The 13,516-nt window shown below is 42.9% G+C and overlaps 1 protein-coding gene across 10 annotated transcripts in view; it reads left to right on the top strand.

Moving 5' to 3' along the window:
• The first annotated feature begins 1,471 nt into the window (after positions 1–1,471).
• SLC38A9 (solute carrier family 38 member 9) overlaps positions 1,472–13,516 on the top strand; it is a 54,049-nt gene continuing 42,004 nt past the window's right edge. The window contains exons 1-4 of one of the 10 annotated variants that reach the window (XM_056324687.1): positions 1,472–1,522; positions 1,626–1,758; positions 6,430–6,480; positions 10,839–10,989. In XM_056324687.1, coding sequence (XP_056180662.1) covers positions 10,886–10,989 — 104 coding nt within the window. In that variant the 5' untranslated portion in view covers positions 1,472–1,522; positions 1,626–1,758; positions 6,430–6,480; positions 10,839–10,885. Of the gene's footprint in view, positions 1,759–2,226; positions 2,414–2,473; positions 2,907–3,822; positions 3,847–6,429; positions 6,481–10,838; positions 10,990–12,626; positions 12,769–13,516 lie in introns of those variants that run through there. The other 9 variants (XM_056324686.1, XM_056324694.1, XM_056324684.1 and 6 more) reach the window with 9 other exon arrangements.

A 13,516-nucleotide genomic window follows, 5' to 3' on the forward strand; every position in this document is an offset into this window, starting at 1 on the left:
AGCAGAACAGTGAACATAACACAAGGAAAAGGGGTAGAAAGTAACAGCGTCCACAAAAAAATTTCCTCTTTCATTTTGCCTAACAATTAGAGCTGGACTAATGATGATCAAACTTAGGATTTCAATTACTATTAATTTCTTCTTGGCTTTACTTTTATATAAGGTGTGCTTTATCTTTTCCCACAAACAAGATTTTGGGTGTAACACAGTTTCTACATCTTAAATTATATCCTCATATATTATCAGTATTTTTCAGAAAGAAATCTGGAGTAATCTCTGCCAAAATGCAAAACACACTAAGTTTGTTAGCCATGCGACCATACCTCTGTTTGCAATGATGGGGCAAGTTATTTATTCTTCCACTATAATGTTTTATATAATGTATGAATTTGTGCATATTACAATTATCTTATACCTGAAGTAGAGAGCAAAGTATGACTTAAGGCTAAATCAGAGGAACATTCAACACATCAGGTGGAAATTTATTAAAGACCTGGATTTAATGCTGTCTTTGTCTTACAGATTTACCAAGAGGTCCAAAATAAATTTAGGCTCCCATTTTTTGAGGCACTGCCCAGGCATGTAGAAAGAGACACTCTTTGCCCAGAAGGTAATGCGTCATCAGAACAGAAAGCCACAACAGAAAACACTGCAGAACAGTGAACTGAATACCCTTTTGAGGAGTCAGCTGTGGGCAGCAGTTTTCATGAGGGAGCAGGAGAAATCTCCACTTCTTTGGCTTGCTTACAGTCCTTACCAGAAAACATTTTTCCTAAGTGTCACTCAAGGACTCTAGTTAGTGACCAAGAACACAACAAAATGTAGGTCACCTATCTGCTATAGCAGTAACTATGTAAGTCTTTCATAGCACAGGACACAAGAAGACAGGCTTACAAGGGCAAGACAGATGCTTGCATGCTGAAAAACCCCAGTTATTCACACATCACTACTTTGGCAGGTTTTCGTTTCATTCACTTTCACAGCACCAGCATGTGGTGTTAGCATTGCATTTCAAATGCATATGGTAGCAGGTGGACAGACTTCCTGACTCATCGACAAATATCTTCCCATGTCCAAAAAGCAACTGCATAGTCTTGGAGTCCAAGGGTGGCTCAGAGGCAACAGATGATAGTGAATTTTCGGGCCTGCACAGAGTTTTGGTCCAGCTGAGCTTGTGCGCAGCTGAATTTCAGGGTGATGGGTGTTGTTGGTCTCTGCTGCCTCATTTCCACTCCCAGTCTGAAGTTCACTTACACAGCAGTTTTATTGCTGGAACAGCCCCACCACTAGCCACACAATCTGATTTGGGCTGCACTTGAACAGAAAGTACAGACTGGGATTTATGTCTAGCTTGTTTTTTCACATGGGGAAGTGGTCTCTTCTGCCTTCCTTTGGTGCAATTCAGCAGTTTTCCTCAGGCATGAGCTATAAATACCCCTAGAATTTGACTTTAACCAGTGTTTCAGCTACGAAAAGGACATGTTCCCAAGATCATTTAACTAGGACCAAAAAAACCCAAAGCGTACGGTTAAAATTGGTGACTTTTTAAGATGCATTGACTGGCTGATTGACTAGCCTGCCTATGGATCCTTTGCTCAGCAAGTGTTCTGTACCTCCCTGAGCAGGTCAGGAGACCCGCAGTACATCATCCCCCACGGAGGCAGCCACCCAGTCTGGGAAGGCCAGCATCGTTAGTTGTAGCAGGGATTATGCCCACACTTGTCAGCATGCCGGCTGCTAAAGCCCGGAAGCAGATGGGTGAGCTGTTGGGTTTTGCTGGTTTTGGTTTGGGTTTTTTTAGGGGGGTGGGTGGGTGTTGGTTGTTTCCTTGTTTTGGGGGTGTGTGTTGTTTGTTTGTTTTTTTAATAGAGGCACCTCGTCAACCATCACTGGCAAATGCATGTCTTTCCTTCGCGGGCTCCTCGGTGCGTGCTTGCCCGTACCGTAACGACCCGGGAACTCGCGCAGGCACCGCGCACGCCTTGCTGCCGCCCCCGCAGAGCGATGCGCTCCGCTGCCCCGCCGGAGGTGCCGTTTGCCAAGAAGCAAGCGGGAAGCGCGTGCTCCCCCGCCAACAACCGCAGCACCGCCGGCCCGAACCGCACCGGCAGCCTCCGCACAGCTGCCGCTACCGCGCCGGCTCGCCCCCCGCCGGTACCCCTCCCCCCCCGCGCCCCGCCGGCCCCGCCCCGCCGCTCCCCGCCCCGCCGCGGCTGCCTGGGACGCGTAGTCCGACGCGCGGCGGCGCCCGGGCGACTCCCTCAGCGGGGCCGTGCTCGGGGACTACGCGTCCCGCCACGCCACCGCGGGGCCCGCCCAGCACCCGCCCCCGGCCCGCGCTGCTTCCTGTCGCTGCCGCGGGACCGCGGGGCTGCCGGAGCAGAGCGAGGCGGTGCTGCCGCCGCCGCCGCAGGTAGAGTCCGTGCGGCGCCAGCTGGCAGAGCTCTGGGGCCGGTCGGGGCGGGAGGGGCCCTCGGGGCGGGAGGGCTCGGCGGGCGCGGCGCGGCGCGGTGCGGTGGCTGCCGCTGCCTGCCCCGCGCTGCCCGGAGCGCCGCTCGCGGCCCGGCTCGCTCGGCCCCCTGAGGGGGACGGCGGGACGGCCGGGCCGGGCCGAGCCGGGGCCTGCGCCGCGCCGCGCTGTGGGGCTGCGGGGCGCCCTGCCTGCCGCCGGCGCGCCGGGCCTGAGGGAGGGCGCCGGGCAGGGCCGCACGGGCAGCCCGGCGGGACCGTGCCGGGCGCGGGTGTGGTGTGTTAACGCCGAACACGAAGGAAACGCCAGAGCGTTGTCTGATGCGTAGAAACGGTATTAAACCTTTCTCGGGCGATCCATGAATCTGGGAGAAGCTTACATCGGCTTTAACAGGCCTGGGGGCCCTGTGACATAAAACCAAAATGATGTTAAAAATGTAAGTTAATCCCCAAGGTCATAATTTCATGTTCTTAGAAGTATTTTTTTACAGGCTCCACAAAAAAACCCACCCTGTATACAAATAATAGATGCTTTTATCTGTTAAAGACAAATAAAACTAATACTTAATTTCTTCTTAATTTTTCGTAGGTTTGCCATCAGGTAGTAATCACATACCCATTGGGTCAGTCTGAGCTACGCAGAAGCCCAGTGGTGTTTCAGCTTATTGTAGTCAAGAGTTTTTTTCCCCAAAGGTTACTAGCTTACATTGCTTATACAGTTTTAATTGTCTTCGACCAACAGGTTGTAGGAGAGCATGAACAAGCTAACTGGCAGCAAGCTGTCCCACTCCTGAGGAGCTCTGAATGTATGCTCCTGCTCTTAGGACCAGTATAGTGTTTTTCAGTCCCTTCTGATGGGTGATTCACTGTCCCAAAAGAGGAACTGAAGAACTCTGCTGCCCTGCTTTGAAGTTCATGTCTTTCAGTGTAGGCTGTGCTTATTTTTCACAATTTATACAAGCACTGCCTGCAGTTTACTTGAGATTTATGCCTTGAGCTTTATTCATCCATTCACCTGCTCAAAATTTAAAAGAAGATTGGGTCACACCAAGTATGCCTTTAAAAAAAAATCCTTATTTGAACTACATACTTTCATTAGTGGATCCTTGTGTTTAAACCATGAGTATGAAGTGGGGCTTTAGGACTCGTGACTTTAAAGAAGAAATGAAACAAAATGTGTGTGTAGTTGAAATTGTCACAATTTTGTGTTATCTAATTGACTGGGAGCTATCCTTTTTAAGAAGCACTAGGAATGTCGAAATAAAGAAAACTTCTGCTGCACGCAAGCACAAGAACAGTTTTTGGTGGCAGAATTCCTACCAAAATAATTTAAGGCCACAGTCGTCACTAACCATATTGAAAAGTAACAAGTTACAGGTAATTAGATTTTGTGATCATTAATTTTAAGGTGTATGACTTCCAAATTAAAGAGTTCTGGCTTTGTCCGTGATGGCTGGTCCACGGGGTCTCCTATACCGGACAGTTTTTACAGAACCACTGCTAACATCTGTGTAGCACATTTAGCTTTAGTAACATGGAGCATAAATAGCTCTCACAGCTCCAGCTGCTGTTTTTTCCGCCACCTTGTCCCACTGCACTGGTAGCTATGATGGCATGGTGGAGGCTGTGGTGGTAGTGCCCTTCTCTGCCTTCCTCCTCCTGCCCTCTATGGAAGGTTCTCTGATAAATAGCAGTCCTGCAAACCAGCTAAGCACAGATTGTGCTCATGAGGTGACTAGGATGACTGACTGACTTAATACAGTTTTGTTCCTGCTGTCAGGTGAACTGGTTTGGTAACCCTCTTGCATAGTCTGAGCTGTAGCAGTGAATGATCTGTCAAGATGGGTGTCTCATCTTAAAGCACAGGCACACACACCTATAGCCAAGCCATAAACTACAACTGTGAGACTGACAGAATGAGCAAGCTGTAATACGGTTTTATCATCCAGTGCAAAGACCATTACAGCACAGCCACCAGGCTAGAATGAAGTGTCTAAATTTGCTGGGTTCTTGTGTTTACTCCTTGAAGCTATTCAGACTTTGTAACTAGGGGAGAGAGACAGAGAACCTGAAGGCAGTGAAAGCAAAAAGTCACGGGGGCAAGCCAGTGAGGATTAATGAAGGTCTAACTCTGTTTAGATTACCATCTGAAAGTGATGTGGAGTGGGACTGGGATTGTACCGTGCATATCCCTGGGTGTTGCTTCACAATTTATGACCAGCAGCAGAAAAGCTGCATTATTAAATACTCATCCACTTACTCCCTTTGGCTGCCCTTCAGAGATAGTGCTTCAAATGTTTGCAGGAGAATTGTAAATAAGACAAGAAGGCATACTAAGCTTCACAACAGTGAAATTATCTCCTGAAAAGATCATCCTTTTTGGATGACAGAATTCAAAGTCTATGCAGACTTTTGACCGTTGAAGGATACCCTGCCGTTAATGGTGTCTGAATACCAGTGATTAGATATTAACGATAGTTAGGACTGTGTTGATAGCTTATGATTGGAAAAAAGTAATTGCTGCTTTAAGTCTTTAACCAGAAGTGAATCCCAAACTTGTTTTAGCCTGCTGACAGTTTGGACAGATTGGTATATATCTGCAAGAGTATTTCAAATTTTCCTTCTAGATATAGCCATTCCTTTCTAAGTGAATAGAGGACAGCTGAGCATGGTTTCAGGCACTGTACAGCAGTTCTTAGAAGAAGCTAGTGTCAACGTTGCTCCAAATTTGTGAGGGTTTTGGTACTACAAAGCTATGTCAAGAATGTATTTCTTTTATAATACTTGTTGTGGAAGATCTACATTTTATCTTAACCGTGCTAGATACAGCCATGAAAGTTTAGGGAGGCATTTTCAACAGCACTTAACTCTGGGGGGAGTAGCAAAGCCAGAGTATTTCCTTCTGGAGTCAAATGTTGGAGGGCTAAGTAGCAGATATCTGCTACATGATAGGGTAGGAGTTTCACAAGCAGAACTAAACACTTTCCTCGTGAAAACTGAGCTGGAAAGTAAAAGAAATACGAGTGCAGAGAAAACATTCTCATAGCCTGTTCCCTCCAGCATCAATACAGCATGCTGCAGGGGAAAACATACGATTTCTTCCTTTGTTTCTATCATCAATAAGATTTTGGTTGTGGGAGACTGCAGTTAGCACTCTGTCTGATCCTTCATCTCTGCTGTCACTAGAAGTGAAGAGAGGAGACACATGGTGCCTGTGGCAGAGGATGGAAAGCAGGTCTGTGCAGGTGAAAAAAGGGAACTTGCAGAAGAGTAGAATGGTGAAAAGCAAATGGCAAGAGGACCAGGAGAGAAAGATTTTTAGAGAAGAATATAGGGTGCAGTATGTTGAGAGAATCCCCATTTCTCATTTGTTAGGAAATATGTTACAAAGCAAAGCCAGGATCTGTGCAAGGGTAATTAAACATACAAACCTGTGTTTAAAAGGGCAGAATTTGCAAAGCTGAAGTATTCAAAGGTTGGAGCATTAAACTTAGCTAAGTTTCATGAAAATTAAAATTGCCTAGGCAATCTTAGTCATCTTGGTACGTATGATATAGATTGGGAACATTTCTATATTGGATCATTATTTTTCTCAAGCTGAACAGTTCTCAGAATAGAGGACTTGTTGTTAGAGAACAAAGTGATAGTATTCAGTTCACTTTTGCCTGAGACCTGATCTGCCTTATTTGCTGCTCAACAAACCGTAACTGTTCCTCTTGGATGTTTTTTGCAGGGAGTAATATAAATCACAGCTAAGTTTTATGTGAAAGTTAGTTTCTCCTCACAGCATGTCTATGAGATAAGGCAAGTGTTGGCTTTATCCTTATTCTAAGGATAGGGAATAAAGCGCAGGGAAAAATACACTAATTTTGAATGCTGAGTTTGAAAGTTGCTTGGTTGTGTTCAAAATATTCAACATCATTCAGCGGCGTGTAACACAAGTGCTCTTCTGTTTTGCAGCATTACACAAGGTTCTAAGCAGAAGGGAAAAAAGAGGGAACATACTGTCAGGTAGGTTGTCCCTCAGACTGTGCTTTTAGTTACACTTCTAGCAATATTGCCTTCTACCACAAACCATACCAATGTCTCTTCAACTGGACAGTGAAACTGCTGGTTCTGTAGCACTACAAGCCAGACAAACCCCAAACAAGACCCTAAACAATTCTCTTCCTGTTCAGATATTATATTTTTAGCCAGATCTATTCTTCAGTCCTGTTCATTCCACCAAGAGAAGAAAGAAAACAAATAGCTGTGCCATCACAAATAGGAGATAAGACTGTAAGAATGAGCAGTTGGGAACAGCAGTGCTTTTTTTTAATTCATAGCATTGCTGAAGACAAAGTACCATGAATTTGTATCACCAACTCTAGGTACGCTATAGCTAGCAGTAAACTCTTTCCAATTTGCAGGAAAGTCCAGTTTGACAACAAATGAGTTAGGTTTCCTTAGAACAGCTGCCTTTTTTTCCAAGAAGCCGTATGTTAATTCCCAGAGATCTGTACTAATTCTCCAAATGCAACAGTGGCCTCATGGGAACTGTGTCGTAAAATACACAAACAGAATTATGTTGGTCCAGCAACTTTGATTATTGACATGAATTCTTTGTGTTTTACATCCTAGTCCTGATTGTAGGCTTTTAAGACCAAAGAGAGAATACTGCATGTCATATCACAGGTTTTTAAAAGAAACTTTAATTTTATGAGGTGAACGTTGATCAGATACCCAGTATAAAAAAATTGTCGTACAACTAGGACACTAGGCAAGTAAGCAGTTGAGAAGAGGTTATTGTAATGGAAACTGTTGGGCAATAAGTTCAGGTAGCACGACTGGCTCCATCCTATGTATTAAAAATGTTAATATTGAGAGTGAAGTCCAGCCAGATGGGGTAGAAATTAGATAAGAGAGAGGTTAATCAGGCTCATTCTTCCTCATTTTGCTCTTCTGCTTACAGTTGTCTTTAAGCTGTACTGGCTCCAGGTGCAGTCTTTATGTATGTGATAGCTGCATCTATTTGTAAAGTAATCAAATTGCTCCTCATAAGCTTCACCTATGTGTTCTCGACAATAAGCACTTAAAAAATAAACTGTCTGCACCAATCCCACTTCTAAGTAGACCCTAGAGAAGTCAGTAAGCAACAACTCCGTAAGCCCCAAATCATGCCATCAAGCTAATCAGTGTATGCTGTGTTTTGGAAGGATTATTTTCTTTATGCAATGCTATAAAATCTTCTGAGTTCTTTATTTGTAGCCATAGTGCAGAGGAAATCAAGCTGGTGATCAATGTTGTCTGCATTCATCAGATTGAACTGTAAAACACAAATAATGTTATTTAAAACAGGGTTTTAAGGAAGGGATGTGTTTAAAGCAGTATCTTAAAATAGCATCAGTGTCTGCTTAATCTGCACCATAAACCAGGGCCTGTGGAACAAAGGGATATATATACAGTCTTCTGGAAATTGTGGCTGAAACCACTTTGGAGTATTTGTGATTTCAATTTATTTCAAATGTCATTTTTTAGCCATTAGGAATGTAAATTTTCATCTGCATTTTCATGGCTAAATTCAAAGTGTGATTTAAATGCTGATAAAGTTGCATAATGCAGAATGTGAGGAATTTGTTTTAGAGACCTAGGTGTATCCTGTTCAGAAAAAGCATGCAGGATGTTAAGGTGAAAAAGAGGAAGAAATGGAATAAAAGAAGATAATACCACATTACCAGTCTTCTACCTGAGACCACTGGTGAGGTTTTAGAAAGAAAGAGGCTGTAGAAAATCTATGAAGGCTGCTGTCTTCAGGTGTGGTTGGAGGGATGCAAAAAGTTCTTCATAATGGGAATGGCAGGGGAGTAGGTTGATAGCTGCAGCAGTGTGTGAAATCTTAGGGGCCCATGGTTTTGTTGCAGAAGTTGATGTGCACTGTGGTAAATTTAATGGTGGGGCGGTGTGGGGAGTCAATAGGTGGGAAGGAGGTGACCTAGAGCTATAGAACAATAAGGGAAATCAATAGGAAAAAAATGAATGAGAGGGGAGCTGTGAACAGGGTTTCAAAAGGAACAGAGTGCCACGTGGAATGAAATCAGAATATTGCTGTGAACTAAGAAATCTCTTTATAAGCAGTGCTTAGTAAAGGCAGGTTTGGAAAGCAATTTTGACAGTGTGTAGGAGAGAGAATATAGAGGGGAAATGAGCAGGAATTCATAAGCTGAGCATCACAGAAGAGCTAAGAAGGATGAGAGAATGTAAGATGTTCAGTTGAGGCCAAAGAACCAGCAGCAATGATGTGTAGGAGAAGGACTTTAAGATAAAAAATCTGAACTGATGGTTTATAGAAGGGCTGGAGTGGGAGAAGAGGGTTGTTAGGCAGAAGCTCCATCTTGGAGAGGTTCTGGAAGGAGGAAAAAAAGCTTTAGAGAGAAAAAAAGCAAAAATTAAGTGCAAGAGAAAGAGGATGCTAGGGAGTACATATAGGGCTCTTAAGATTGCCTGGATTGTTATCACTGATCACTTAACTTTGTCCTCTCAAAAGAGCTAAAATCAACAAGAGAAAATCATCCCTTTAAACTTAGTAACTTTGTTCAAATATTTTGGTATGGATGCTGAAACTAGGAGGAAACTGGCAGCACTGCCAGATGAAATGGCTTCACCTATGCACTATCCCCTCTTTTGCACAAGCATGCAAGTGTGTGCAGCCAGACAGCAAGCCCCAAGCTCAACACTGATTTGAATTTAAAGCAAGTGAAAGAATGTTTAATTTTCATCTGGATCAGTCTTCCAAGTCGAGTTTAGTGTGAGATCACAAATGCCTATGAGCTGTCAAGGGCAGGACTAGTGTTTCCAGTATAATTTGCATGAACTGGTGCCTCTAGTGGTCCCCTCCTCTTGAGATCTGAGAGCCCTTACCTGTGCTCAGCACACTGGGGGCAGGGAGGGAGAGGGGGAGCAGGTGCCTGTCTTCTAAAATGCACTTCCTCAGCAAGTTGAGCCAGTCTTAAATCAGTGCTTCTGCAGTCCTCACTGCAACTTCATTCAGTTTTTTTCCACTCCTCCTCTAGCAATTGTTTGAGCCATAGAAAGTAGGTTGAATGTGGTTGAAAACTTTCTAACTTTCCTTCCTTTTTCATCCCCTCCTTCACATTTTTTGGGTTTTTTTGCAGGAGGCGTTAGCAGGATGAGCTAATGCAAGAGGATTGACAACATGCAGCTAGGAAGGGATAGAATCATGTCAGTGCTTAACTTAACTTGATGTAGTTTCTGGTATTGGGCCTTTACAGTGTATTTCCATGAGGATGCAGAAGGATAATAAATACCTTGATCTTTCTATTTTATCTTCTTCCATCACCACCCCAGGTTTCAAAAATCCAGTGCCATCTTTACTTACCTTGTGCCAGCTCTGGTTCTCATCTATCTTTCCGTCAACCTGTCTAACATTCTAAAACTGTCCCACTGAAAAAGCAGATACTTCTACCATATTTGTTTGGAGGAGTCCTGGAGGAGGAATTTTCAGGAGGTAGCAGGGATGACAGCTGTTAAAGCCATTATGTTTGTTCAGCTGCACATGAGACCACAGGAAGTGCCATGTGAGGACTGTAATTCAGTATAAGTAGAATTCCATTAGCTTAAAAGCTATCTGCTTCCTATTGTTTGGCCAGGAGTGCTCTGAATGCATATAATATGTTATTATCAATGCATTATTAAAACATTTATTGCCTTTAATTCAAAGAGCCTAGACTGCAATAATGTGATCTTTATTCTGGGAAGTACACTGGAAAATGGCATATGTGTCTGCTGCAAAGTTTGAAGTAATTTAGTGAAACAATAGTCTCTAATAACTGATACATTGTTCTGAGCTGTACTGATACAAATTGGAAATACAGCTCCTTTAAAAATCACGCTGGTCTTATGATGGAGCCATAAGAAAAGGAGTCCCATGCTTTGAAAGCAGGAAGATAAAACCTGCATATGAATATATTTGATGTTAACTTGCATGCAGTGGACTTGAATCTTAGCTGTGGTAGGTCAAAGAAGATTCAGATTCCCAGCCTCGTTTTTTGCAAACCTGTTTGAGTCCCGATATAAGCAACGGCATCCATCATATTCCTTTATATTGCCTCTTGTGCTGCTAAAAGAGATTCAGAGTGTAATTGTACGTTGACCACTTTACATAAATGTATAATGTGTTATAAAAAATACCATCCCCCACTGTACTTGCCTGGTGACGTTTGCATTGTGGAGTGAGAATTCTTAAGTGCCAAGCTGGGGGGATTTTCTGGTGCAATTCTCCCCAGGAGCTTCTGAAGCTATGGGACTCTGCCAATGTTAAGTAGCAGGGACACAGTTCTGCTTAACTGTAGTTGACTTTTATTTTTTTTTAGGGCAGAATAACTGACAGGACCTAGAAGAAGGTGGCATATTCACAAATATGGAAGAGGATACCAAACCTCTCTTGGTTCCTGTGGGAGGTGACGAAAGTAATTATGGAATCATGAATATACAGTTTAATCCAGAAGACTTCAAGTGCAAAAGGTATAAGGAATGCTGAACTTACAGAATGATTGTATAGCAATGAGTTGTTTAATCTTTGCTTTTAGCAATAGAATCCTACAAAGACAGAAGACTAACATTTAGAAATCAGGATCTCAGTACAAACCATTCCTGCTTTTCTCTATATGGTATTATTTCCAAGCACCAGATGAACAGATGTTCATATTGTGTTTTGTTTATAAGACTTTTCTGTTGACATGATTTCAGAGAGAGTGCTTCAGTAAGAACTTGGCATCTGGCTTTTAAAGTGCTCCTCAAACACTGAGTATCATGTGTGTATACTGAAGCATGATGGATTTTATTTAGCACAACAAATGGAAATGTTGAGGCTATGCAAGAAACCTGGCCAGATGGTGTAGATAAATGGATGTCAGTATGTGTAAATAAATGGCTCTGTATGCATTCTGCAGGTGATGCTGGAAAAATAGATTATTTGCTGGTACTGAAGGAACTGAATGACCTTTACCAAAAAATGTACTTTTTTAGTTTCAGCAAATATGAAAAATTCGGCCTTTTTGCCATGTCTGCAAAAATTATATATACATATATATATATGTTTATTTTACATGTTTTCCTAGAGTTCAACAGCATTGTTCCCCAAAGGAGGATCTGAGTGGGAGACTTTCTCTGCTGTTACAGTTAAGATTTCTGTGAGTTGGTCCTGGAACCAAAAATTATATTGGAGTGGGAACTGCCCTTCTGATACTAGCTGGAGGCACCAGCTCTGCTTTTTTAGACGTAGGAATAACTGTGTAATACCTCTTGGACCCTGTTTATGGCTTCCCCCCCGCCCCCGGCCTTTGCATCCAGCATTGTATTTCAGTAGAGCAGTTTTTCTGAAGGAGCTGAAGATGGCACTGTTGTATACAAAATCGTCTTGCTGGGGCCCACTTCAGCAAAAAAAAAAGTTCTTGGTTACGGTGTTTTGCTGCTGTCTCAGCCTGCAGCTTTGGAATGCCGTGATGAGCCTACTTACACGTTAGCCAGGGGCTAAACAATCTCTCTTTTCTCTACAAGCAAAGGAAGGAGGGTAAGGGTCTGAGTGAGCCTAGGGGAACAGAGCACAGGTGTAGTAGCATGCAGAACTGTGGATGTGAAGACTAGGAAGTAGTAGAGTACTTTCAAGTGGAGAAAAGAAATGTGCAAAATTAATTCTGGCTTCATCTTCTTTTTGAGGAGTGTCTGAGCCCCTCGTTGCCCTCGTAGCATAAGAAGAGTGCTAATTTATATGGCTTTTGGGAGCTCCTTGTGTTGGAGGAAGTATGTGTTCTGTCTGAGTAGCAGTGGGTTTCAGGTAGTGTGGTGATGCAGTAGCAACGAGAGAAGTTTACGCCTCTCTGATACATCAAAATGCCAAGATCTGCTTTTCAAAAGTGAGGTTAGGTATTGTTTCCTCATTGTGTGTTTTTTTTTCTTGTGATTTCTTAAGTTTGGATGCTTAGCTTCATAAAAGGTCATAGTATGTGGCATTGGTTCCCTCCCCAAAAGCAGAAGTGTGTACTTGGTTGTCTGCCTGCATCCACAACCTCCAGTTCTGCACATCTGTCCAGTTTGTCCTTACTGCTCTTCCCTTGAGTTCATTCTCTCATTTTCTGCAGCCTAATCTTTTGCCTTCCAAGCATGCAGAGGCAGAAGGATTAAAGGCAGGAGCCCTGGATATCAGGAAGGCCTGGAAGTCATAGTGGTGCCAAACAAGGTCGAACTCCATCTTCAGAAGAAGAAACAAGGAAGAACAGGCCATCAGGGTCTATGTCAGTTGTGGTGAGAGCAGTGGGTGGTTTGAAGGGCTTCTTCATTAGAGCTTTAGGGAGTAGCAGCTCCAGGGAGACGGGTTTATCATGCATAAAGGTATCAAACAGTATGTGATTTGCTCTGTTTAGCTTGCTCCTCTTTTTTTAACTTGCTATTCAGAAACCTGATCAGATGTTGGTGGGTGGTCATTTTGCTTTCATTGAGATAGTTCTTGAAGTGTTTTGTGTGTTTTGCTTATAATCACTGTTTGTCTGTCTTAGTGCTGTTCTTTTGTTTGGATTGTTTGAGATTGGACAGCATTTACATAGTTACTTGGTTTTCTTAACAGCTTGGTGGATTTAGGATATTTCAAAGGCATGCTTTTCAGTGTTTACATAAGAACAATAAGTTAATTGTTTTTCCAGAGTTGTAAATTATTTTGTCTAGTGTTCTTTTGCTAGTTTAGGGGAAATATAAAACCACTTTTAATCCTTTTAAAAAGGATGTTATTGTTCTTCACAGTGACCCGAATTACTCACACAGTATTAGGTGTGTTTTGCCCATTTTGTAGGTGCCTTTAAAAACTAGAATGTCATTGCTGCAATGGCTTATTGGTGATTATTGTATGCAAGAGAGGGTTTCTTTTTTACTTCTGACTACTCTTTAAATCAATTTATTGTCAACAGATACTGCAGTTTTCTTCAGGAATACTTGAACCTTCAAAGAAAAACAAATGATGTTTTGTGTTGGTTGTTTTGCATATGAAGAAACTTGACAA

This window comes from Falco biarmicus, chromosome Z, assembly GCF_023638135.1.
Source record: "Falco biarmicus isolate bFalBia1 chromosome Z, bFalBia1.pri, whole genome shotgun sequence".
NCBI lineage: Eukaryota > Metazoa > Chordata > Aves > Falconiformes > Falconidae > Falco > Falco biarmicus.